Raw genomic sequence first — 26,351 nt, forward strand, 5'->3', positions numbered from 1 at the left:
TGCAAAAGCTGAACCAATCTGCTCTGTCAGAAACCCTGTCTGGTGTGTGCGTGTGTGTGTGTGTGTGTGTGTGTGTGTGTGTGTGTGTGTGTGTGTGTGTGTGTGTGTGTGTGTGTGTGGTGAGACTTGTTGTGAATGCTGATGGGATTCCCGCCGTCTGATTGAAACTCAGCCATGCAGCAGACTAGCAGACTTTGTGTGTGTGTGTAGGTGTGTGTGTTTGATTTATGTGCTGGGGGCTTGTTGTTGGAGTGTGTGTTGATGGTTAATGTGATACGTGTGTGTGTGTGTGTGTGTGTGTGTGTGTGAGTGTGTTATATTACAGTTTGTTTGGTTATTGGTTATATTTCACTCCACCGAGCCTGTAAACAAAACCGAATTAAAAAACATTTACTTTCAGAAGTTCATACATCCATCCATCATCCCTCTATGTCACCGTGGCAACTGGGCAGAACAGCAGACCAGAGACTATTTTCAGTGTAAAAAGGTTTTGCTGCAGAGTTTGAAATGTGTTTTTTTTTTCCAGAGACAGGAGAATAATTTCATCTGATGAGACTCCAGTTCTTATTAATAAAGCCAAGATTGTGTGTAGTGCAGTTTATCCTGAGGGTGGTGATAAAGGAAAGGTCATTGGGCCATTAAATAACACAGGTTCATCCTCTGGGGAACCGGGATGTGATCAGTACATTTCATGGAAATCTGTTCTGGGCCCCAAATCTTCAAATGTTCCTGAAATGATTCAACAGGATTTTATCTAGCTAAAAGGATCCTCTTAAAGGTAGGGTCGATTATCTTTAGAGAAACTAGTAAAAGTACGCTAGATTTAAAAAAATGATCCAACTGAAAACCCCAGCGCAGTGTTGCCAACTCTTTTCCAATGAAAGTAGCGAGCAGCACTAGTTTCAAAAGTCCCTGAATCTAGCGAGAAAGTCGACAAGTCGGCAACACTTAAAGTCCGTCCCTTCAAGCCTCCCTTGAAAGCCACTCCACTCCTCGATAGTGCTTAAGGCATTTAGCATACAATAATTACGCCTTTCTTGATTTCCGCATGTCTTTTGTACGCCATGTATCCTGTACTGACTGCAGTGTAAACACATCCACGTATAAATGCTTAGTGGCGTAGTATAAAAAGCAAGAAATTTGTTTTGTAAGTTATGTTTGTGACAATTGTCACGTTTTTGTTGACGTTTGTGACTTTACCCTATGTGGTTTCATTGCCTGAACCTGAACTGCAGATGTTTGCGTGACGTACAAGTGACACCCAAAAACGCTAAAATGCGTACTCATTACACGTGGGATGTCCGTATAATGTCGTGGTATTTATCCGCCTTCCTTTAAGACCGGGTTGGGTAGACAGACAGACAGGCTTCTTCAAACACAAATTAGAGGACTGATTTAATCATCGTGGATGAAGTTTTCTCAAATATCAGAGCATTTCTTATTTTTCAAATAAAAGCAAAATGTTGAGTCACTTGTATCTGAAAATGACTTTAACTGTGAATAAGATTTTAACATTTAACATTTAATTTTTTATTCATTATTTAATCTCACATTGTGTTCCTATTAGCTGTTTTTCTGTTGATACTTTCAGCTCCACTACTGCAAAGGCTCAAAAATAGTTAAATCATCAGCATTTGTTTGTCAAGTTCAACACTCACATTATATTTCCTTTGTAAGTGTTGCCGTAGTGATATATCTGTTATGATATAGGCCTTTCTGTTAATAGAGGCTTCAATTGTGTGTGTGTGTGTCAGATGGATGGTGTGTGTGTTCCCGCTCTCTGATATTTCCTCTAAAAGCCGACAGATAGGGAGGCGTTTTTTAAAGCACATTTGTTTTCTGTGGAGGGAAAATCGTCCATTAATGCAGATTTATGCAGATTGGCTGGATGGAAGTCGTTTGGGCGAAAAGAGCCGCTGAGAGTCGAGGAGTGATTACTAATGGGTTTTTATAGCTGGACCAGAGAGAGAGGGCAGCGGCCAGCCAGTGTGTGCGTGTGTGTGTGTGTGTGTGTGTGTGTGTGTGTGTGTGTGTGTGTGTGTGTGTGTCTCTCCTGGGCTGCTTTCTAGCTGTTGAAACAACCATTTTAAATCTTTGCAGAAACCTCAGACTGCTCAGTTTGCTTCCTGCTGCTGTGACTCTTATTGCTGCTTCTCGCTTATTTATTTATGTTGGTTTTATGGCTGAGCTGGTTTCTTCCGTTCTCTCTCTCTCGCTCTGTGACTCTTCATGCTTCGCTCTTTCTTGTAAACATATATGTACAGTAGGCGGCAGTCACACACCGATGCTGCTTCTACAAGTCCAATTTTGTTGTTAAAATGAGTTTCCATTATCAGTTTCAGTCGTAGAAGAAGTGTTTAGATCCTTTGCTAAAGTAGAAGTAGCAGTACCACAGTGTTGAAATACTTATCGTAAAAGACCTGCTTCCAAAATTTTACAGAAGTACTATTAGCAAAATATACTAAAAGTTGATATTTATATTTTTACATAAACACATAGCATAAACAAACATTGTTTGATAAGGATCCATTACATTTGGATTGTGACCAAAATATGCATTGATTGATTAAACTATGCAAAGGAGACACTGTCTCTAAATGACTTCAGACATAACTTTCCTATATATATGGATGATCAACGCATTTTCACCTGTATGCTAAATCTTAGTAAGTAATAAAACTATTAGGGCTGTCAATCCATTAAAATGTTTAATCATGATTAATCGTAAATTATTCGCACGTTTTTTATCTGTTCAAATTGTACCTTAAAGGGAGATTTGTCAAGTATTTAATTCTCTTATCAACATGGGAGTGGACAAATATGCTTCCTTTATACAAATGTATGTATATATTTATTATTGGAAATCAATTAACGACACAAAACAATGACAAATATTGTCCAGAAACCCTCACAGGTACTGCATTTAGCATGAAAAATATGCTCAAATCACAACATGGCAAACTGCAGCCCAACAGGCAACAATATCTGTCAGTGTGTCAGTGTGCTGACTTGACTATGAACTGCCCCAAACTGCATGTGATTATCATAAAGTGGGCATGTCTGTAAAGGGGAGACTCGTGGGTACCCATAGAACCCATTTTCATTCACATATCTTGAGGTCAGAGGTCAAGGGACCCCTTTGAAAAGTTTTTCCTCGTCAAAATTTAGCACAAGTTTGGAGCGTTATTTAACTTCCTTCGCGAAAAGCTACATGACATGGTACCGATGCATTTCTTAGATATTCTAGTTTCATATGATACCAGTATCTTCACTCTAGCTTTAAAACTGAGCCCGCTACAACCTATAAAAATCGCAAGTTGCGTTAATGCGTTAAAGAAATTAGTGGTGTTAAAACGAATTTCGGCTTACGCGAAAAACAATGGCCTTTATGTAAGTAATCAACTGGGGAAGTTTCATGGTGATATCTATTATTTAATTTTGTTACCCTATTCGCCTGGGGTATCTCCTCTTAATCTGAAGTGCCGTATGGTGCCGTTAAGGAGAAATAAAAGGTTCAGTCCTTAAACCTTTCACCACCACTCCTCTGTTTTATACGTTAAGGTCACGCACAGAGAGGAGACTGATATCTATCTTCTTACTCTGGGGATGACGAGAAGGATTTCACTAAATGTTGCACTGTTCCTTTAAATGTGCAGACTGGTGTTTTTATCTGATCGAGACTAGAGATTCACACTGCTGACTGAGAAAAGACTGTGACTGTTTGATACGGACACACAAACACACTCGCCTGTGTGTGTGTGTGTGTGTGTGTGTGTGTGTGTGTGTGTGTGTGTGTGTGTGTGTGTGTGTGTGTGATTATTAGCTGTGTGTATCTTGTAATTTCCAGAGGAGCTGATTCAGACTCCCGCAGCATTTTTCAGCTGCTGGTAATTAGTGGATGTTGAGACACAGAGAATTATCTGCTTCAAAGTCATTCACAAGGCTGATAACTGCTCAGTATGTGTGTGTGTGTGTGTGTGTGTGTGTGTGTGTGTGTGCTGTCAGTCAGCCGAATTGCTTCGATTAAGCAGCAGATTATCAGGATTTTCTAATTATTAGGGAGTAATTAAGACTGAGCTGAGGATTATCAGACTGAAACATGAAAATACTGAAACACTGGAGGAGGAACACGTTCAGATACAGACGCATTAATACGCTGAAACCGTAAGACAATGAAACCGTAAAACAGTGTAACAAAGAGTTTATCCTAAAGTCTGTTCGGTGGATTTAGCAACCCCTGCATTCTCCTGGTGGAAGACTTAGGGACGCACAATGGTACAATAAGGGATTCAGGATGGAAAGAATGAGATAATCACAATGTAAATATGGAAAGGATGAAATTGCAAAATGTAATATTCAAAACAGAAAGGAGTGATTCTGAATGGAAAGAGGGCGACAAAAATGGCACTTTTCAAAACCACTCAATGAAGGATTCAAAATGGTAACAACTGGGGAGGACTAAAATGATACAATGAAAGGAGCAGACTGGAAGAAAAGATAGATTCAAAATAGGAGATTTGAAATTTAAATGACATAATAAAGATATAAAATGGAAGAAAGGAAGGATTCCAAATGGCACACCGGAGAATTCAAATGGGAACAGAGGGGAGAGGTTGAAAATGGCACATTGAGGAATTCAATTTAAAGTAAGGATGGAAAGGAGGGACTAAAAAGGAGGGATCCAAAATGACATGTTGAAAATGGAAGACCGGTTCATAACATCTGGATGGACTGCTGGATTTCCCAGTCTAGTCTGGAGGAAACCTCAGTTGTTTTTTTCTGTCAATTTTGACATTTTCTTTAGCAACCCCTGCATTCTCCGGGTGGAAGACTTGGGGATGCACAATGGTACAATAAGGTATTCAGAATGGAAAGAATGAGGCAATCAAAATGTAAATATGGAAGGGATGAAGGGGTTCGAATTGGAAAAATTTTATATTCAAAACAGAAAGGAGTGACTGAATGGAAAGAGGGGGACTAAAATGGCACTATGAAGGATTCAAAATGGAAAGAAGGAAGTATTCAAAACCGCTCGATGAAGGATTAAAAATGGTAACAAATGGGGAGGACTAACATGACACAATGAAAGAAGCAAAATGGAAGAAAAGATTCAAAATGGCACAATAGGAGATTTGAAATTCAAATGACATAATAAAGATTTCAAATGGAAAAAAAGGAAGGATTCAAAATGGCACACTGGAGGATTCAAATGGGAACAGAGGGGAGAGGTTGAAAATGGCACATTTTTAAAAGGAATTCAAATTAAAAGTAGGGTTTCAAATGGCACAATAATGGCTTAGAAAACGTCATTCAGAATGGAAACAAGAGACTAAAAAGGAGGGATCCAAAATGGCACGTTGAAAATGGAAAGGCTGGTTTATAACATCGCAATAGACTGCTGGAAAACCAGGATTTCCCAGTAGGAGTAAACTCAGTTGTTCTTTCTGTCAATTCTGACATTTTCTTCATAATGGCGAGATTTGCTCTAAATACGGGAGTCAGAATGTGCTCTACAGCTGAGAGAAGGTCAGCGAGGCGCAGCAGGAGGAGGAGAACATGGTAATATTTGATATCATTCCTGATCTCCTGCTCTCCTGCTGTGTGAGAGCTTCACTCTGGTGTTTTATGTATAATTAAAATGTTTTCCGCGCAGGCAAAAGGCCTCCGCAGACGAGCGGTCCTAATTGTAGCCCCGCCCCCCTCATTAATGCAGCAGGAGGGAGGAGGTGTCGAGGGGTTAATGGAGAAGCTAATGATTAGCACGGAGGCTCTCCACATTAATTGGACATTTTTTTGTCCAGAGGCTGATGTTTATTGTTCCGCGGGAGGTGGAAGAAAGGCAGCAGAGAACCGGTTTGTTCTGTAGATTGTTTTTATTAAGTGGGTTTTATTAAGACAAGCTTAACGAGTCAATTTGGGTTTAATAGAGGAAAGAGGGAGGAGGCGGAGTTCTGTTCAGAGGTCTCTGCAGGGAGCCTCACAATTATACTCACACCTTATCTGTTAGTAGAAGACATCAGTATAGGCCTGAGTGCTCATTAACACACACACACACACACACACACACACACACACACACACACTCAAAACTGTGTGTACTTCTATACTTGTGAAGGTCCTCTCCGACAAAATCCATTTCCTAGCCCCTAACTCGAACATAAACCGTATTCTAAACTTAAACCTAAAACCTAGTCTTGACTAGTGATGGGTATTTTTAGGATTTTATTGATACTACTACTCTTTTTCATTACTTAATAATTCTTTTTTAATATATTATTAAGAATAAATGGTATCAAACAGTTTAATTTCAGTGAACTTTATAATGAAAACACAACAGAAACCTGAACACGAAAAGTCCAGTCTTGAACAGTCTCAACTCAAGGTCCACTTACTCGCTTTATCTAGAGCTTTCAGCTATATATCAGGTAGTCTTCATTGAACTGATGGAGTTTACCTTTAAGCCCACACAGACAAGAAGCTATAAAAGTTCTCTGGATGAAATCGTCATAGCAACTGAGCTTGCATGTCAACAGATTTATCTCAATGCCAACTGAGCAAAACTCCATGTGATACGGTCGAAAGCTCCAGAACAAGATAGTAAATGGACCTTGAGTTTTGGATTTTTATTTTTGTCAAACTAAAACCTGTTTGAAGAACAGTCAGCTGAGGCAAAAATAGAGTGAACCACAGGTTGTTATAAGTAGAGATGTTCTGATGCCATTTTTTCCTTCCCGATACAGATTACGATACCTGAACTTGCGGTATTGGCCGATACCGAGTACCGATCCGATACCAGCGTGTTAAAAAATATATAGCTATTTTAAACAGCTGTTTAGTACCGACCATGTATGGATGTGATATGATTACTATCTTTGTTGTATGACCTGGCTCAGGTTAAACCCTTTGTAAAACGTGAACAAATACTTACAGAGAATGAATGCAGTAGAACTTTCTTTTATTATTCAGTTTTGTCAGTTACAAAGAACATAAATTTATTATATAAAAAATATGAAATAAAAAATAATCCAGATAAACAAGTTGATTTTTTTTCTGGGTTAATAAATGATGGTATCGGATCGGTGCATAGACTATCGATGCATAGACTAGCGGACTTATTTCGGATACTGGTATCGGTATTGGAACAACTCTAGTTATAGGTGTCTCCTGTGTTCACTGTGGCAACAAACTACAGACCTGTAAACTAAACTGTTATCAGTGACAATAACTCTCTATCTCTCTCTCTCTCTCTCTCTTTCCAGAGTTCCTCTGTTCACCAGCCTCAGGTTTATAATCATCATCCTCTTAATCCACACAACAAACCAAAAAAACAGACCACCCTCAGACTGAAACTCACCTGCACTGATCTGTTGTCTCAGTGGGCGATTGCTTCAACCTTCCCCGTTAAGGAAACCATTTTCAGGATCTATCGACATCTGGAAACTAAAAGGGATTTTCCAGAGCAACAATGGGCGCAACAACCACAGCAATAGTGGCATCAGGAATAACAAAACCACCAGCAACACCAGCTACAGCTACAATACGACAACACGACCGCGGCGGCAACAGAAACTGATAGGAACGCGAGGAGCAACAGCAGCAATAACTTGAGTATTTACCAGCTCAAAGCAACAACCGAAGCCTTTAATCCTCTCAGTGATTTATCATCCGTACTAACTTCAACAAGCGCTTACCTTACTGTCTCACTTTTCAAATCCAGTTACTTTTCTTTCTTTTTTTTTTATATATGAAGCGGATAAAAATGATTTTAAAAAAAAATGCTGAAGAGCATTTTTGAGCCCTCATCGAACCCAAAGTCAGATTGCAAAACTGCTGGACGGCTCTTGCTAACTCTACTAACACTTATTGTGCTCTTTGATGATTTGGGTTGTTTGTGGTCATATTGTCGTCAGTTTTTAAAGAAGTCTTCAGGGTTTTTTAATTATATGATGAGAATTTACATGAATATGAAATTGAACAATTGCTTATTTAAGACAAGTTTTATATCTTGAGAGAACATACGTGTACATTTCCTGGACTGGAGTAAATAAATGATTATATTCACCATTGTTTCAGTGGTGCTTTTTTGAAATCTGCTGATAGATGACTGTTTTTCTGATGATGTTGACAACCAATATAATTATATTTTTATTACCTTGTCTCCATATGTTGTCTTCTAGCTCTTCTACCTCCCCCTAGTTTGATCGCTTGCTGATAGCAGCAGATTAAAGTTGGCCAGCCTAGTTTTTGTGTCGTGTCCCGCATCGTCAGCTCTAGTCAGCCCGTGTCAGTTTTTTCAGCCGATTTAGCATGTTGAATCTGCGCATCGGTGAGAGAAATCCCTCTGATGTTCAGCTTAAACAAAATCAGTGCACGAGAAGAGAAAGCCAACGATTAAAGTCAAGAGGACAAACACAGAAGGCTCTTCTCATTTGTCATCTTCATCTCATCTGATCATTCCAATACACGGATATTTTCACAGCGACATGGCCATCTGGAATGAAGCTAAGTGGTGAGGGAGATTGGTGTGAATATGGTTGGCAAACGTCGCTTTGTTTCATGTAACGGCTTGTATATCCGCCGTCCCTCGGTCTTGCGGTTTCCCTTTTTGAATGACGAATACAGACTACCTCGACCTGCTGGCGTGGAGAGTTATTTCATCTCACGCAGGCCCAGGTAGTTGGCTGTCGGCTGTAGTCTTTGCGGTGTGTTCGAGTGCAACTTTTTGACCAAGACAAAAGCAAAGTGAGGTGACGTAACAGTCGGCCTTTGTCGTGTCTGAGCCTTAATGCCGGTGGTTTTGAAATGACTTATTCAACAGTCACATACGGCTGGACTGTTTGAGTGTACATCTGACCATGAAGTGCATCTCAACATCTACCATCTAGATTGTCATGACATTTCCTGATCACATTCCTGTTCCCACGAGTACCAACCCTTTAGATTTTAATGATCCCATGACCTTTCCTCTAGCGCGCAACCTTTGGGGCAAATTGTACACTTTTAGCTCCACTGGTTAGACTCTAAAAATAGCTAAATCATCAGTGTGTTGTTGGTTCTAGCAGGTTCTTGGCACAAACTGTTCCCAGTCCAGATGTTGGACTTTATCTGTATGTGTGACGATGTGTTGTGTTTGGTGCTTTTGTGAGTTAAAGACAGAGTGAGACAAACCAGCCTGCCAGCTCTGCCCTCATTTGCATCTGCTAATGGCTCTATGATGCCAGTTTCTGATCACTGCAACTACACATTTAAATTCTTGCTTCATTGCCAGATGCTCCTCTCTTTTTCTCTCTTTCTCTCTCTCTCTCTCTTTCTCTCTCTCTCTCTCTCTCGTCCAGGGATTCCTGTTTCCATCCTGTAACAGCAGCTCTGATCGTGCTTTGAATCAGAAAACACGAGCGGAGGTTAAACTGGAGACATGAGGCTGCTGCTGGTAATGGTGTTTTAGTTGGTCATGATGAAGCGTATATATTTACGCTCAAACATTACAGCCACGAACGTGTCATTCCAAAACCATGGGCGTTGATCTGCTGCTATAACAGTCTCCACTCTTCTGGTTCCAGGCTTTGCACCAGATTTTGGAACCTGGCTGCAGGGATTTGCTCCCATTCAGTAAAGCAAAGCAAAGCAAGGTTTATTTATATATCTCCTTATCATATACAGAAGTCATTCAAAGTGCTTTGCAGAAAGGAAAAAAGAGGGAGTATAAAATAAGATAAACAAAAGTACAGACACATTTTTATGAAAGTACAGAGAAGTAATAATAATAAAATGATATAAAAATCCCATAAAAAGATTAATTAAAAGCTGTGGAAAAGAGAACAGTCTTTAGCTTAGTTTTAAATATGGCTACAGTTGCCATCTCATCACATTTGGATTTTGACTCTGAGTAACTTCTAGACAATAAGTAGGACGTTGAAATCAATTCTATATTTAACTTGACGCCAGTGCAGGAATGAGTTGCAGCTGTCTAATGGTGTTATTGGGGAGGCCAGTAAGGAGTGTGTTACAGTAGTCCACCTTACAAGAAATAAAAGCATGAATGATCTTTTCTAGATGTGGCTTTGACACAAAGTTTCTCATTTTAGCAACGATGCCAGATTGATGATTGTTACTGCTTTAATTTGGCCACGGAAATTTAAATCTGTGTTTAGTCCTCTTGAATCAAGGTAAGCAGTAAGTGCCAGCCTTCCTCATTCATTGCCGAAGAGCATTATTTCAGTTTTTTTCTTGTTTTATTGAAGGAAATTTTGTTGGATCAAATTGTTTACTTTCTCAAGGCACAGGCATAGCGAGTCTATAGGACCATAGTCATTTGGTGAGAGCGTTATGAATGCTGACGGCAAAAAGTCACACGGAATAATCATGGTAAACGAGACAGGGTGCCGACATCGCCGCAGACAGTCCGCCCAGGTTGACAGTCGCGCGAATCCCATCTCCTCCCAAAAGGGAGAGAGGGCGCACTGCGCAGCGAGAACTCCAAGGCCCTGGGAGCGGCGAGGTCCGGGCAACGGGTGCTGTCAAATTCACGGTTGGGCCTTTCCAAGCTGACCTCTGTCGCGGTGACAATGGCCCCTTGGCCCCCCTACTTCCGGCGCCCATGCCGGGTGATGCAGCAGAGAAGACAGCTAGCGACCTGGTACGGCACCCAACTAACGTGGGAGTCGAAGGGGATTGACTCGCTTTTGGAGCCAGCCTCAAGTGGCCGTTTGAGGAACTGCAGTTTTTGGCACTTCTGCGTTGGCTTCATTTTCCAGCACTGGAGGTTGCAGCTTGCTTTAAACCTGCATTAATTGATTTTTTGGTAGTGTACAGAAGGTTTATCACTATATCAAATTACACGATGAGAGCGGTGAGAGTGAACCAAAACACTAAAATTGCAGACCATGAAACGAAAAGCTGAAAAAACGCTGAAACACTGTAAAACTGAGAGGAACTGCAGAGCAGAATTATCTGTGTTTGTCACCATGAGCAGCCCATTTCACATACACAAGTAATTTCATCCATTATTAATATACAAATATTAATTAAAGCAGCTTTAGGGATAGGGTTAGGGGTTAGAAAAACCCATTACAACAATACCATCGTGTGTTTGTGTGTGTAATCAGATTTTGGTTATTTTTGGATGCCACATCTGATTGGTTCCATCAAAACAAATTGATTGAATGTATTTTTAGGGGAAATCAAACAGGCAGAAGCTGCCGCTCCCTTTTCCTTCAACCTAATGATAGAATAACTTTCTGTTTGTTCCAGTGACTTCAATTTGTTATCAGTTAGTCCAAGGAATTTATAATAAATGATAAACTCCACAGATGTTGTGTTCCTGCCAAGTGTCTACAGATGGACATTTCTGTTTCACTGACCTGAGGTTACTTTGGAGTTTTGTTACTGTTCCAGGTGAGAAACTGTGTCATGTGATCTGTGAGCGGGTCAATGACAACTGAAAGTCCATTTATCACAAGGCCCAGAGACTCACACCAGCAGCACAGTACAAGTGGATTACATGCACATACATGACCCCCTCTGCATCGCATCAATTCAGTAGTTATCATCGAGATGAATGTGTAAAATGTAGGTCAGAAAGGGGAACCTTGTTCTACTGTGTGAGGGAGGGAATATCAACTTAATTGGGCTATAAGAAGTGAGCAACAAAACAGAAGAGGTGGCTGATAAACAGAGCGAGGTGGCTGGCAGATGAGCTGAATCTGAGCACAAGGGAAAAACAGCGTTAACACAAGAATAACTTCAGGGTAAAAAGACTAGAGACTAGTTGACCTGAGGAGGTTAGATACCACAGTGGGTGATGGAAAGATCTGAGGAAGACTGAGAGGAGGAAAGCCGGGGTTGATATACTGCAGTGGTTGATTAGTTGATGATGCCCAGGTGAGCCAGCCACAGAAGCTCAGGAGTAGCCACGCCCACGTACACACACACACACACACACACACACACACACACACACACACACACACAGGATAACACGGGTAAAACTGAATAGGAGACTGATATCATGACAAAGGACTGTCAATAGGTTAAAAATAGTTAATCGCAATTAATCTCAAATTAATCACATTTTTGTATCTGTTCAAAATGTACCTTAAAGGGAGATCTGTCAAGTATTTAATACTCTTATCAGCATGGGAGTGGGCAAATATGCTTGCTTCATGCAAATGTATGTATATATTTATTATAGGAAATCAATTAAATAAATAAAAAACAGGCCAAATGTTAGTTTGTTTTCTTTTTTACTGCAACATGCACAGACTTTTTAGAAGCAGTAGATCAATTTAAACTTTTGTCCTCACACCTCCAAAAGATGAGGACAGACATGAAAAAAGACATGAAGAAATGACCTGAAATAGCTCTTTATTGTTTTAACATTCATGTGAATTTAGCAACTGTCATTCGCGGAAACATTTCCGCGAATTACATTTTAATCTAGTTTTGAAATGAAACACAACAAAAGATACAAACTGAAATCTCCACATTTCTCTTTGTTTAGATGTGTTACATCATGTAAACTAAATACTTTGAAAGTAAAGATTTGGATTGTCTTGATTTGAAAAGAATCGTCTGTAGCTTTTACTCCTGTCAGGTCAAACATACATACAGTAGAAACGTTTTAATCCACTGCAGCTGAAGATGGGAGACTGTAATGTCGATTACAGCGACCTGGTTCCACTGGCGTTGGTTAAACACCACATCCTGCCACATAGGAGCTGAGGTCGCGGCCCTGGCAGTGATTGCGCCAGGCCACCCTGAAACCAGAAAGAAGGGACATCACCCATCTCTCCACATTTTGAAGGGTACGTGCGGTGAACACATCTCAGTCACATGATCAGATCTTACCAGGCTCCGATGCCGTTGGGATCCCTAACGACGCGCTTGGCACAATTGATCGCCACAGTCAGATCATCGGTCAGAAGTGCTGTGAAAAAAAAAGAGAAATCTGTATTTAAAAATTCGACATTAATGTAACTGCACGTGCTACATAATGAGCAGGGCACTGGACTAGTAAAACACTAAATCCCATATACTCTAACATCCACTCGTTTATTACATGGCAAGTAATGAAATAGTAATATAAAATGTCCCTGTGTAGTTAAAGTTTTGGTTGTGGTGGTTCATCACTGACCGCTGCACTGGATGTTGCATCCGTTCGATAAGGCGGCTCGACCGTTGTTACACCAATAGCGGCTGTTGATCTGGAAGATGCCGTAGTCAGTTGATCCGTCGGGGTTTCTGTTGTTGACGGCTCTGGTATTGTAATTTGACTCCCTCCTGCTCAGACAAACCCCTGGAGAGGAAACAGAACAGACTCGCTGAAAGGTCAGAATGGGCATTGAAACCCATTTGGTAACAGCCAGCCAACTTCACTACATGAAAAGTAATGAGTAGGCTGGTATAGTCCTTAAAACTGAAGTTATATTTCATGGGTTAATACTCACAGTCAGCCAGGCTGTGGCCACGGTAACCATCCATCCCATTAGCCTTCAGCACTCGGGCCAATTCACACCTCTCGTAGACCTTAGCGCTGGCCACAGCCACCAAAAGCAGAAACACCAGATTCCTCATGATTGACTGTCTGCTGGACTGAATGATTCCACAGCTGCTGCTTGATGTCCTTTTATAGTCGAGAAGTTCAGCTGAAACATCTCTGGCTGCTTATACCTTGTTTTCTTTGAATTTCGTCCAATTCCAACAAAGCTGTTGTAAAAGGTGGAGATTCCACTTTTTCACAATCAGGGTTTTTTTTGTCTTTGAACTTTGATCAGGAGTGTGTTCACTGTGATAAAAAAGACTGCTTTGAAGGACAAAGTGAAGTCCAGGTGTCTAAGTGTCTAACCTGACTTGAAGTAATGTTTACTCTCCGTATTTGTGTTACCAAAAGTCTTAAGTTTGTTCACATCCATGTTTAATGGCCAGCAGTCTTCGGGCCCTTTCTCACACCTGGTGCAAAAAGCGACGCAACTGTCATAGCTTGTTTTAGACCGACACAGTTGTCATTTTCACGCCCAGCTGCCACGTTGTGTAAGTAGCAAAGTACTTGCGTCCATCTGTGCGCAAGTTTGTCCTCATACCTCCAAAAGACGAGGACAGACATGAAGAAGACAATTAACTCAAATAGCTCTTTATTGTTTGAACATTCATGTTAATTTAACACTTGTCATTAGCGGAAATAAAAATTTTAATCTGGTTTTTAAAATGAAACACAACAACAGATACAAGCTGAAATCTCCACATTTCTCTTCACCGATTAGATGTGTTGCATCACGTAAAGTTCTAAACCAAACACATTGAAAGTAAAGATTTGAATTGTCTTGATTTGAAAAGAATCGTCTGTAGCTTTTACTTCTGTCAGGTCAAACATACATACAGTAGAAACGTTTTAATCCACTGCAGCTGAAGATGGGAGATTTTTATGCCGATTACAGCGACCTGGTTCCACTGGCGTTGGTTAAACACCACATCCTGCCACAAAGGAGCTGAGGTCACGGCCCTCGCAGTGACGGCGCCAAGCCACCCTGAAACCAGAAAGAAGGACATCACCCATCTCTCCACATTTTGAAGGTTTGTGTAGTTAACACATCTCAGTCACATGATCAGATCTTACCAGGCTCCGATGCCGTTGGGATCCCTAACGACGCGCTTGGCACAATTGATCGCCACACTCACATCGTCGGTCAGAAGCTCTATGAAAAAAAAAGAGAAATCTGTATTTAAAAACTGGACATTAATGTAACTGCATGTGCTACATAATGAGCAGGGCACTGGACTAACTTTTCACGATACCAGAAATTTAGTAGTCGATACCAATACCAGTGAAATTCCACAATTCTCAATATCAATTTGATACCACGGTAAAAGTAAAACAATAAATCCTATGTACTTCAACATCCACTCGTTTATTACATGGCAAGTAATGAAATAGATATATAAAATGTCCCTGTGTAGTTAAAGTTTTGGGTGTGGTGGTTCATCACTGACCGCTGCACCGGATGTTGCATCCGTTCGATGTGGGGGTTTGACCGTTGTTACACCAATAGCGGCTGTTGATCTGGAAGATGCCGTAGTCAAATGATCCGTCGCTGTTGTAGTTGTTGATGGCTCCGGTATTGTAATCTGACTCCCACTTGCTCAGACAAACCCCTGCAGAGGAAACAGAACAGACTCGTTGAAAGGTCAACGTTGGGCATTGAAACCCATTTGGTAACAGCCAGCCAACTTCACTACATGAAAAGTAATGAGTAGGCTGGTATAGTCCTTAAAACTGAAGTTATATTCCATTGGCTAATACTCACAGTTCGCCAGGCTGATGCCATTGTAACCGTCCATCCCATTAGCCTTCAGCACTCGGGCCCATTCACAGCGCTGGTAGACCTTAGCGCTGGCCACAGCCACCAAAAGCAGAAACACCAGACTCCTCATGATGGACTGTCTGCTGGACCGAATGTTTCCTCAGCTGCTGCTTAATGTCCTTTATATAGTCGAGAAGTTCAGCTGAAACTGCTGAGGCTGCTTTGTTTCACACTAACTCCTTGTTTTCTTTTGAATTACAATCAGGGTTTTTGTCTTTGAACTTCAGGCAGGTTTGTTCACTGTGATAAGAAAGTCTGCTTTGAAGGACAAAGTGACGTCCAGGTGGAGCTCTGGCACAAATTCATCTGCAAATAACAATTTAACACTTGACAAATTATTCACGGTCAAAGTGTCCAACCTGACTTGAAGTAATGTTTACTCTCCGTATTTGTGTTACCAAAAGTCTTAAGTTTGTTCACATCCATGTGATTTGAAAAGAATCGTCTGTAGCTTTTACTCCTGTCAGATCAAACATACATACAGTAGAAACGTTTTAATCTACTGCAGCTGAAGATGCGAGACTTTTATGTTGATTACAGCGACCTGGTTCCACTGGCGTTGGTTAAACACCACATCCTGCCACAAAGGAGCTGAGATCGCGGCCCCGGCAGTGATTGCGCCAGGCCACCCTGAAACCAGAAAGAAGGACATCACCCATCTCTCCACATTTTGAAGGTTTGTGTAGTGAACACATCTCAGTCACATGATCAGATCTTACCGGGCTCCAATGCCGTTGGGATCCCTAACGACGCGCTTGGCACAATTGATCGCCACAGTCAGATCATCGGTCAGAAGCGCTGTGAAAAAAAAAGAGAAATCTGTATTTTAAAAAATGGACATTAATGTAACTGCATGTGCTACATAATGAGCAGGGCACTGGACTAACTTTTCAGGATATCAGAAATTGAGTAGTTGATACCAATACCAGTGAAATTCCACGATTCTCAATATCAATTTGATACCACGGTAAAAGTAAAACAATAAATCCTATGTACTTCAACATCCACTCCTTTTTTAGTTAAAGTTTTAAGTATGGTGGTTCATCACTGACCGCTGCACCGGATGTTGCATGCATTCGATGTGGTGGTTTGACCGTTGTTACACCACCAGCGGCTGTTGATCTGGAAGATGCCGTAGTCAGTTGATCCGTCGGTGTTGTAGTTGGTGGTTCTGGTATTGTAACTTGACTCCCACTTGCTCAGACAAACCCCTGGAGAGGAAACAGAACAGACTCGCTGAAAGGTCAACGTTGGGCATTGAAACCCATTGGGTAACAGCCAGCCAACTTCACTACATGAAAAGTAATGAGTAGGCTGGTATAGTCCTTAAAACTGAAGTTATATTTCATGGGCTAATACTCACAGTTAGCCAGACTGATGCCATGGTAACCGTCCATCCCATTAGCCTTCAGCACTCGGGCCCATTCACAGCGCTGGTAGACCTTAGCGCTGGCCACAGCCACCAAAAGCAGAAACACCAGATTCCTCATGATGGATTTTCTGCTGGACCGAATGTTTCCACAACTGCTGCTTAATGTCCTTTTATAGTCGAGAAGTTCAGCTGAAAGCACTGATGCTGCTTTGTTTCACACTAACTCCTTGTTTTCTTTGAATTTTGTCCAATTCCAACGAAGCGGTTGAAAGAGGTGTGGATTTGACTTTTCACAATGAGGGTATTGTCTTTGCAATTTGAGCAGGTTTGTTTAAGGCGGAGTGTTTTCACTGTGATAAGAAAGTCTGATTTGAAGGACAAAGTGATGTCCAGGTGGAGCTCTGGCACAAATTCATCTGCAAATAACAATTTAAAGGGACAGTTTGTAACTTCTTACACGTAAAAATCAATCAGTCACCTGCACCCCGGCCCTTTCCAAGCCAAGAACCAGTCGTGGCGTATCCACGAGAGATCCCACAAGGGGATCCACACCTAGTGGCCGTCTATGACCTGTCGAGTTGAATCCCCCGGGTAGACTGCACGGACCCCACCGGTTGAATAGTGTAAAAATATGAAACTGTGGCGGATCGCATTTGACCACATTTGACCTATGGTAATGTGGTCTAACTCATCACTGAAAGTCATGCCAATGGATTTTTCACTGCACCCTCCACAGCTTGCTCCTCAATGTAACACAATTTCACCTTTGCTTGTCCCTCACTCAGAGCTTGGTACCGGGACAATGCTATGGGGATATCAACTCTTTGGCTGACAAGCCTGGTGGCCCTCCTCTTCAATGTGCCACCCACACCATCTGGGGTACCTTTGTCATGGTTGGCTCAAAGTAGTTCAAGTTTCCTCTTGTAAACCCCTTCTTGAAAATTTCAGTGGCCTGTTTGTGTGATGCACCAAAATGGACAGGTTGTACTTCAGCACTGTACTTGTAGCTCTAGTTCTCTGAGAGGTCAATATGGATTGCAAATTCATTTGCAGGAAGGTTCAGCCTCAGGGCCCATGAGAAAGCATATACCTGATGTTATAGAGATGGCGCCTGAATTTCTGGAGCTAAAGGGCAAACATTTCCAGCTCTTCTTGGGAGGATTCAAGTTCTTTTTTCACAGTGAGGATGCTTCGAGGATGCATTTTTGTGCTCTTTGTCCACAGTGGCCCACTGAAGCTAGGAGCTGTAGTGGCGTGTGAGTGTGTAAAGGTATTCTTGCTGCATTCCTCACATTCCCCATAGATACAATGCTTGCTTGTGGTGTCACAGGTGATTGCTTGTCTCTCCAAACTGGATGTGTTGATGATGTGCGTCTGGTGAATTTGGCAATAAAGCCTACATGTTCATGTTGTTTGCACAGGCATGTTTCACAATCTGCCAATGTTGGCTGCACAACCCAGTAGGAGCAAAGTGTGCACAACAGTGAACATGATAGACGGAGGTTGGTCTGCTCAGCGAGGAACATCAAATGGAAGTTATTCATCGAATCTACCAGTAGTCCACGAAGTTGTTTCTTATTAGAGTCTTGGCCTGAGGACTTCCATATGCACATTTTTTATCTCATAGACACAGCGCCACCTACCTATTAATCAGATCCATCTCAAAATTTGTCAGAAAAGCCTCAAGACCTTGATGATGTGTCCTTGTGAAGATCGGCAGTGCCAAATTTCGATGACTTGGCATGAAAAAATACACCTTTGTAATTCGACTCCAGATGGTCAGATCTTTTCCAAATTTCACACGTTTGACGAGCGTCCCGGCCGGAAGACATCTGCAGGCCAATTTTTAATCATACTCATTGCGTCACCTACTGGCACCCTAAATTAAGATGATCATGGTTTATCTCTCTGCAACAAAGTTTCAAGACTGCAGGTTGATTTTCATAGAAATGAAGAGAAACAAATTGCTACCTTTAAATCACTCTTAAAACTGAAGTTAATAGGATTTATTGTACATGGGGCTAAGCATGCACAAAAACACCAGTATGGTCCTTTAATCTAAACTACTATTTTCATGATGTAGCACATTGTTTTATCAGGTTGTCATGGCAAAATATATCTTGAAACAAATCTGCTGCTGAAAGCCGAACCACGGTGCCTCAGACTGATACTGAGAGAAAGTGGAAAGTTCGCCGTTTCATAATGTTTGCTCAAGCTGGCCGACAGTCAAAACAAACAGCATACTGAATAAATATGATAAAATATACAAAGCATTTCTTGTGAAGTCTGTCTGCAGAACAGGAACACGATTCTGTTTTGACATGAATTGTGCACAGTTAGTAAGTCTCTTTATGTGTTTCTAGTCAGTTGTGTGGCATCGAGCCACGTCAGTCTGAGACTGCACTGATAATAGTTATTAGCAGGATAAATTCAGTGTTGCTTTTGGTCACTTTGGGGGGGATTGCACTAAAAATCTCCCCTCAGACTCACATTAGAAGAATATGAATGATCTCTGGGGAGCTGAACTGGTTGTGTAAAAGCTGTATTGATTTTGTATTTGTAGAGCAAAGTTGCAGGTTTTCAGTCAGTTTTCTTGGACCAGCATCCAGTGGCCATTAGAGGAACTGCAGCTTTATGAGAATTTGTTTTAGACCTTGAAAGTTAGGACATTTGTAAAGACATTTTTAGACAATGACAATGAAATTGGAGACTGTGAATATTTTTGAAATTGAGGAAATGTTTTTTGGCATGTGGGGCCATTTTTTTTTATTAAAAAAAGTGAGGACATTTTTGATGACAAAGAACATTTTTGAAATATAAGGACATTTTGGGGAATGAGGACATTTTTGGAAAGGTAGGACATTTGTGAAAAGTAAAATTATTTTCAAAAAGAGAAGACATTTTTGGCATGTGGGGGACATCGTTTTTTAAAAGTGAGGACATTTTTGATGACATAAAACTTTTTTGAAGAATGAGGACATCTTGAGTGATAAGGACATTCTTGCAAAGGCAGGACATTTGTGTAAAGTAAAATCATTTTCAAGAAGAGAAAACATTTTTGAAGAATAAGGACATTTTGGGAAAGGGAGGACATTTATGTAAAGTAAAATCCTTTTCAAGAAGAGAAGACATTTTTGGCATGTGGGGACATCGTTTTTAACAAGTGAAGACATTTTTAATGACATAGAACATTTTGAAGAATAAGGACATTTTGGGGAGCAAGGACATTTTTGGAAAGGGAGGACATTTGTGTAAAGTAAAATCCTTTTCAAAAAGAGAAGACATTTTTGGCATTTGGGGCCATTATTTAAAAAGTGAGGACATTTTTGATGATATAAAACATTTTTGAAGAATGAGGACATCTTGAGTGATAAGGACATTCTTGCAAAGGCAGGACATTTGTGTAAAGTAAAATCATTTTCAAAAAGAGAAGACATTTTTGGCATTTGGGGGACATCGTTTTTAAAAAGTGAAGACATTTTTTAATGACAAAGAACATTTTCGAAGAATAAGGACATTTTGGGGAATGAGGACATTTGTGTAAAGTAAAATCCTTTTCAAAAAGAGAAGACATTTTTTGGCAATTGGGGCCATTATTTAAAAAGTGAGGACATTTTTGATGATATAAAACATTTTTGAAGAATGAGGACATCTTGAGTGATAAGGACATTCTTGCAAAGGCAGGACATTTGTGTAAAGTATAATCATTCTCAAGAAGAGATGACATTTTTGGCATGCTGGGACATCTTTGAAAAGTAAGCACATTTTTAAAAAGTGCTGACATTTTTGAAAAGTGAGGAGATTTTTTGGCATGTGGGGACTGTTTTAATGGTTGAGGACATTTTGTAAAGTAAATTAAATTTTAGACAGTGAAAAATATTTTTGGAAAGTGAGGATAATTTTTCTGGTCCACACTTCAAAGACTTTGAAGTTTGCACTTATAGGTAGAGAAGTATGTGTGTGTGCAAATGCTGAATGACAAACACTGTACAAAGTGTTTAGATTGAAGAGCAAATTCATCACGTATTATTTGGGAGTTGCTCATCTCGTTCTCCAGTGCGTCTAATGACACCAACACTTTACACAAAGTTAGAAGAGAAGAGGAGCTGCCTGTCACTGCTGGTTCCATTCCGAGACGTTTTATCATACGGAGCTGTAATCACACTCATAATGGAGTTCCTGAACTCCATTTACCGCACTAACTTTCTCTATTCTCTCGCCGCGCTGTTTTCAGACTCCTCTTCATCAAAATGCCCTCGCTCGCTCTCCTCTCTCTCTCCGTCTCATCTCAAACCTGAAACACTGGCAGAGAGCGCAATTAATCAGCCGGCCGAGCGAAGGCAGTCGGATCAATTAAGCTGCACACAGAGTGGGGAGACGAGAATGGATCCATCTGAGAGGGAGCCTGAGGAGATGTTGAAAACAGTGTAAACAATGATGGAGCAGGTTTCAGACGCAGCTGTGCATTTCTAAAATGTTTCTGCAACAAAGAAAATACTTTTTCCTGTTGCGCTGCTGTTTATATTATATTATAGATCTCTCTCTAATTTCATTAACCTCATCTCATTTAGTTATCTCTACAAATATCCTTAGAACCCCGATTCAGATAAGGAAAAAGCCCTTTTTTGTCCTGCTGTTAGGAACATCAGATCAGAAAAAGCTTATGTGTCGTTCTAAAGGGACGTTACAAACAACGCATTTTGTGGTTTGAAAGGTCGGAGGGCATCTGGTGGATGGATGCAAGGCATAGGGGAAGTGAAAATGTGACTTTATTTATACAACCCGGTCTCACAGGAAGGCATATAACTACCACGACATTACACGGACATTACGCGTGTCATTTGTACACAATGCAAACGTCCACAGTTAGGTTTAGGCAAGAAAACCACTTAGTTAGGGTAAAGGAAAACATCATGGTTGGGCTTAAAATAAGTAAGTAAACTCAGTAAAACACGTACAGAAACAACTACAGAAAACACGTCACAAATGTCAATAAAAAACGTGACAATCATCACGCAAACGTCACTAACATAACTTACAAAACAAAACACCGGTCAGCAATGATCTTGAACTCTGGTCTCCCGGTTAAAAGTCCGGTGTTTGTTGTGCCCATCCGTATCCGCCCACCATAAGTGGTCTTTCTCGCTTTTTATACTTCGTCACTACAACTCTTCATGTAGCATTTATACGCGGATACGTTTACATTGCAGTCAGTACAGGATACATGGCATACAAAAGACACGCATAAATCAATGTATGTATGTGACGATAAAATGAAATGTTTGTTTCTTAGTCTATGTTAGTATGCAATTCAGCCAACAGCCGTAGAAAACAGACATAATTCCTGTGTCTGAATGTGCACAAATCATGGCATACGTTACACATATTCACAAGTGGAACTAAAAATAAAAGGAGAGACTGAAAATAATATGCAAAATTATTCTTTGGGGACGTGAACTGAGTGGGTGTGATAGTTTCTTGTTTCATCAAATGATGAATGATCTTTTTCATTTTCTCGTTTGAACCTCTCGTTAACCCTGAATCACTAATTATTACCTTTCTGACATTTGATGACGATGATTGAAAAAATAGTTTACAGGTGCAGGTGATGAATCAATGAATCAATGAACAAATAGTGCCACTGATGAAAAGAATGGGTATTTATATCTTTGTGTGAATCTAATAAGATTTCTTTCTTCTTTTATCTGAATTTGAATTGCATCCTCAGGTACTCAGCATCCCAGAAGCTATTGGGGAACCTGTTTAATAGTATACATTCAGATGATCCTCAACAACTTAAGTCATAAGGGTGAGGGTAAGGGTGTATTTTTAACCACGCTGTCGGCACAGCTCTAGGGATGTCCTCTAGTGCCACCACGAGATTTACAAGTATCTTGACATCTTGGACAGATCATTATCTGTCCAAGATGTCAAGATACTTGATGGTAATGCACCTAAAGCTGTCTGGTAACTACCAAAAACTGAGGTTTTGAGTACTTTGCAAGGTGTTTATATTTCTGTCTGTCTGTCTGTGGACCGATTTTGTCACCGCGAAAGCATCCCAACTGTGCAAGATACAGTCACAAAATGTACAGGTGTGTAGTTGAGATCAGAATCGGTGCTCGAAGTGGGCCGGTACTCATCGTTAGGCAGTACTCCTTGGCATACATCACTTTTTTTTAATTTGTACCGGCACTTCTCACAAGCTGCAGGTACTCTTTTCTGCCCTCTCCATATCAGGTTCTCTGGGAGATTCATAACGGTGCAACGCCAGCGTATTTGCTCCGCGCATCATACACCGCATGAACATAAAAACAATATGATCATCTGGATGAGCTGACGCACGGCTCATCCAGGCACGGGTGTTGTAATTTATCGGCACAATGTTCACGTCCTTTTTTTAAAATAACTGTTCGTTTTAACTTTTTTTTTAGTTAGTTTTTGGGGATTTGGTAACAGACAGAGAGCTAAATCATGAAGCATCCCAAGAGTAATGGAGTTGGCTTAACTTCATCAATTATTTTCCTAAATCAGGACATTGTTGGCCATCGTCCAGGCCGGACTGTGATTGGTTAGTGAGCCAACAGTCCTGCTAATCACAGATGGTGAAGTAAACACTGATATATTCTAAAACAAACACCTTAAAACTGTCTGCTTGTTGGGTTGTTCTTCTTTATCTGTGGAGAGAGATTTTGTAAGTGTGTGTGTGAGAGAGACATTCCCTGCTGAACGTCTGAGTCATCCTTTAAACTGATTGATCATTGTGTTGGATGGTGTTTTGGCTTCAGAACACCTGAGGCTCGTACTATGAAGCAGGATTTAGAGCTCCCGTACCAAGGTGGTTCAATTCTTAGCGGGGTAGATCGCCATGGTAACTTACGCTGTGTGTACTTAACCTGCCCCGGAGCAGGTTATGTCAATCAGGAGACACGCCGGTAAATATTTAAGTTCAGTCAGGTTTAATCTGTCTCACACACAATCTAACACAAGTTACTATTATTAAACAAACCTACGCCCTTGTACCACAAAAACTGTATCAGTGTTAAAAAATTACTGCCAACAAGTTTCACATAAAAGACCTCTCCATCTCAAAGTGCTGGGCTGAATTCCAGTCCCAGTCCGCCCCTGGCAGGGTCTTTAATAGTGCAGCATGTGGCGTTTTATCCGAGTTCACTGGGACACACTGGTTAATGAGTCAATGCCATCACTCATTACAGATACATGGTCCAATTGAGCTCCGATTATTTTGTTAATTTAATTGAATTTAATAATGGGATGGAAGAGAGAAGTGGGAAAGATTCCCATGTTTACAAATTGTGAGTGTTCAGGTCATCAGACAACTCAAGATGGTTATATGATTGCAGAGTTGGCCCTGTAATGTTGCGTCGTTAGATAGCACTGGGAACTGACGGCATTTTTTGAGATGGAAGGGAACAGGGTGAAACAAAAACATATGATTGGTTGACGCTTCACCGTGTCACTGGAGTGCTGAAAACAGTTGAGACCAGCTCGACTTTATCTGTAGCGCGTCATGCTGGTCATGCAGCAACAACTCCTGTCGAGCATCGGTTAAAGCAGTGAGGCGACACACACAGGACTGAACGTGATTGACAGCTAAAACCACAATATCACTATATATTTCACATGCTTGCAAGTAATGTTGGCTTACTCGGGGTCCGTTTTGATACCCAAAACCAAACAAAGTTCCCTCCATGAATCAATCCTAGTTTTCACCCAACGTTGGTTACATTTGTGTTTTCAAGACGGGTTTCATTAGACATAACTTTGTTTTCTTTGTGATTCTGTGGAGTTCGTGTTGGAGTCTGAGTTGTGGTGGGGGCTGGTCGTTTGTTGCCCTTAGCGGACTCCATTTCCAACCGAACATTTGCTATTGTTGCACACTGTTAGCCCGGTAGTGGAGCTGAAGAGAGTAGAGGCACTCGCAAATGCGCATGACGTCACAGCCGTTGGATTTTCCCGGAAGAAACGGCCCGCATTCTTAACGTGAAAAGCAGTCTACAGGCTGATAGAGGAAACCTAGATAGTCGCGGAAGGTCTCACTTTCTAGGTTAGGTTACAACCTGTTCACACATTAGCAATAAAAAACTATTTAAAATGTTTATATGTGTAAAAACTTACAGACAGTCCCGTTAAGAGTTAAAAAAAATATTGTGCATTGACAATATATCACTGTATCCATTTAAGTTGGGTTTGATTACTTTGAATGCTGGACTCAGGCTGATGTGGCACCATTTGTTTGGTTTTCAGACACTTCCATATCATTAAGCTCCAAGTCACATACTGTATACTGCAGCTTTCAGAGAAATCTCTTTCCAGTCACAGAAACAATGTTGAAGTGACTGATATTTACAAGTTGAAAACTGGAAATTAAGGAAGTGTGCATGTGTGGAACTGTGTGAATGTGAACAGGGCCTTCCAGGGCCGGCTTAAGGCATAGGGCATGTAGGTGGTCGCCTAGGGCACCACCTTCTGGGGGGTGCTGGTCGCCGGTGGTAGCCCTTCTTCATTTTCTGCATTGAGATAACAAATGATCAAATAAATAAATAAAGAAAGAAGGAAAGAAAGAAAGAAATGCACTTTTCACCCCTGTAACTCTCGTTGTAGTGAAACTGATTGCCTTTAAGCTTTGACAGGGACCAATTATTTATTCATATTATAATAAATGCATTCATTTAACAAAATAAAAATCTTGATTTTGTCTTAAAACCATCATGATGTGTGATGAGGTTTACGGGGCCGCGGGGGGTGGCTCCAAATCCAAATTTGGCCTAGGGCACCAAAAGGGCTAGAATCGGCCCTGGGGCCTTCCTGAAAAAAGAGAGCATTACTCTCAATGAAATGTGCCTGGTTAGAAAAGGCAGAGCAGTCACCACCCAACAGGAATCCATCCATTACATAAACTAGAAACACACTGAAAACAAGGATATACTGTGTTACTCATTTAATGAGGATTGACATCATGACTCTCAGACACATCGCTGTGAATTCAAACCCAGTGACATTTTATTTATATTCCAATGTGTGAGGACGTCTGCGGACGTCACACAGAGATACAAAAGTTTAATAATGACTCCAGTATTCAGCAGAGACACACACTGACCTCCCTCTCTGTGTCACTGATTGGTTAGAGTAGAAAGGATGAAGAGGGAGAGGAGAGCGAGGCGAGACAGAAATGATGTCTGGGATGATGAGTTTTGTTCCAGAGGGCTGAGCTGAAACAAGTGAAGTGCAATTCAACTCCCACAGCTCATCTATGTGTGTGTGTGTGTGTGTGTGTGTGTGTGTGTGTGTGTGTGTGTGTGTGTGTGTGTGTGTGGAGTCAACACCAGCTCTTCATTAGAAACTTTGTTGAGTCACCTCTGCCGGTAATACAGCTATTAAACAGTCTTGTCTCGTTCCCATGGCGGCAAATTGACGTTTTGTCACAGCCCTCTGCATCTGATCCTTTTTTTTTTGCGGTCTGTAGGAGACACACTCATAGACTGTGTTTAAGAAGTGGACGTAGTCACCGTGACTTCACCCATTGGTTTGTAGACTGCCGTTCTGAAGCCTCATGTCCAACATTTTGGCCGTCGCCATCTCGTTTTTTTGTAACCAGATGT

General features: G+C 41.0%; 4 protein-coding genes across 6 annotated transcripts in view; 1 reads left to right on the forward strand and 3 right to left on the reverse strand.

Moving 5' to 3' along the window:
• Positions 1–12,693, forward strand: part of mbd2 (methyl-CpG binding domain protein 2) — a 28,316-nt gene extending 15,623 nt beyond the window's left edge. For 2 of the 3 annotated variants that reach the window (XR_012591592.1, XR_012591593.1), the window contains 2 exons: positions 7,260–10,559; positions 10,693–12,693. The gene's annotated coding sequence lies outside the window, so the exon portion shown is untranslated. Of the gene's footprint in view, positions 1–7,259 lie in introns of all 3 variants that reach the window. The other variant, XM_074617397.1, reaches the window with a different exon arrangement.
• LOC141757122 (lysozyme C-like) lies at positions 12,347–13,613 on the reverse strand. Its single transcript, XM_074617399.1, has 4 exons — positions 13,446–13,613; positions 13,133–13,294; positions 12,847–12,925; positions 12,347–12,755 (listed from the first exon to the last, which is right to left on the reverse strand). Exons 1-4 carry the CDS (start codon positions 13,570–13,572, stop codon positions 12,689–12,691), a joined length of 435 nt encoding a protein of 144 aa, XP_074473500.1. The 5' UTR covers positions 13,573–13,613; the 3' UTR covers positions 12,347–12,688.
• Positions 13,614–14,112: 499 nt separating this feature from the next.
• Positions 14,113–15,474, reverse strand: LOC141757123 (lysozyme C-like). Its single transcript, XM_074617400.1, has 4 exons — positions 15,300–15,474; positions 14,986–15,147; positions 14,612–14,690; positions 14,113–14,522 (listed from the first exon to the last, which is right to left on the reverse strand). Exons 1-4 carry the CDS (start codon positions 15,424–15,426, stop codon positions 14,456–14,458), a joined length of 435 nt encoding a protein of 144 aa, XP_074473501.1. The 5' UTR covers positions 15,427–15,474; the 3' UTR covers positions 14,113–14,455.
• A 316-nt stretch (positions 15,475–15,790) lies between these two features.
• Positions 15,791–16,885, reverse strand: LOC141757124 (lysozyme C-like). The gene is made up of 4 exons (XM_074617401.1): positions 16,720–16,885; positions 16,409–16,567; positions 16,076–16,154; positions 15,791–15,986 (listed from the first exon to the last, which is right to left on the reverse strand). Exons 1-4 carry the CDS (start codon positions 16,844–16,846, stop codon positions 15,920–15,922), a joined length of 432 nt encoding a protein of 143 aa, XP_074473502.1. The 5' UTR covers positions 16,847–16,885; the 3' UTR covers positions 15,791–15,919.
• Positions 16,886–26,351: the final 9,466 nt, after the last annotated feature.

The sequence above is a fragment of the Sebastes fasciatus genome, chromosome 19, assembly GCF_043250625.1.
Source record: "Sebastes fasciatus isolate fSebFas1 chromosome 19, fSebFas1.pri, whole genome shotgun sequence".
NCBI classification, from domain to species: Eukaryota; Metazoa; Chordata; class Actinopteri; order Perciformes; family Sebastidae; genus Sebastes; species Sebastes fasciatus.

Coding starts and splice junctions, on each gene's coding strand:
- LOC141757122 (XM_074617399.1), bottom strand. CDS start 13,572: ATGAGGAATCTGGTGTTTCTGCTTTTGGTGGCTGTGGCCAGCGCTAAG. Junction 12,926..13,132: donor ATGCAACATCCAGTGCAGCG/GTCAGTGATGAA, acceptor TTTTTTTCACAG/CACTTCTGACCGATGATCTG. Junction 12,756..12,846: donor CCCAACGGCATCGGAGCCTG/GTAAGATCTGAT, acceptor TTCTGGTTTCAG/GGTGGCCTGGCGCAATCACT.
- LOC141757123 (XM_074617400.1), bottom strand. CDS start 15,426: ATGAGGAGTCTGGTGTTTCTGCTTTTGGTGGCTGTGGCCAGCGCTAAG. Junction 15,148..15,299: donor TGGCATCAGCCTGGCGAACT/GTGAGTATTAGC, acceptor TTTCCTCTGCAG/GGGTTTGTCTGAGCAAGTGG. Junction 14,523..14,611: donor CCCAACGGCATCGGAGCCTG/GTAAGATCTGAT, acceptor TTCTGGTTTCAG/GGTGGCTTGGCGCCGTCACT.
- LOC141757124 (XM_074617401.1), bottom strand. CDS start 16,846: ATGAGGAATCTGGTGTTTCTGCTTTTGGTGGCTGTGGCCAGCGCTAAG. Junction 16,568..16,719: donor TGGCATCAGTCTGGCTAACT/GTGAGTATTAGC, acceptor TTTCCTCTCCAG/GGGTTTGTCTGAGCAAGTGG. Junction 16,155..16,408: donor ATGCAACATCCGGTGCAGCG/GTCAGTGATGAA, acceptor TTTTTTTCACAG/CGCTTCTGACCGATGATCTG.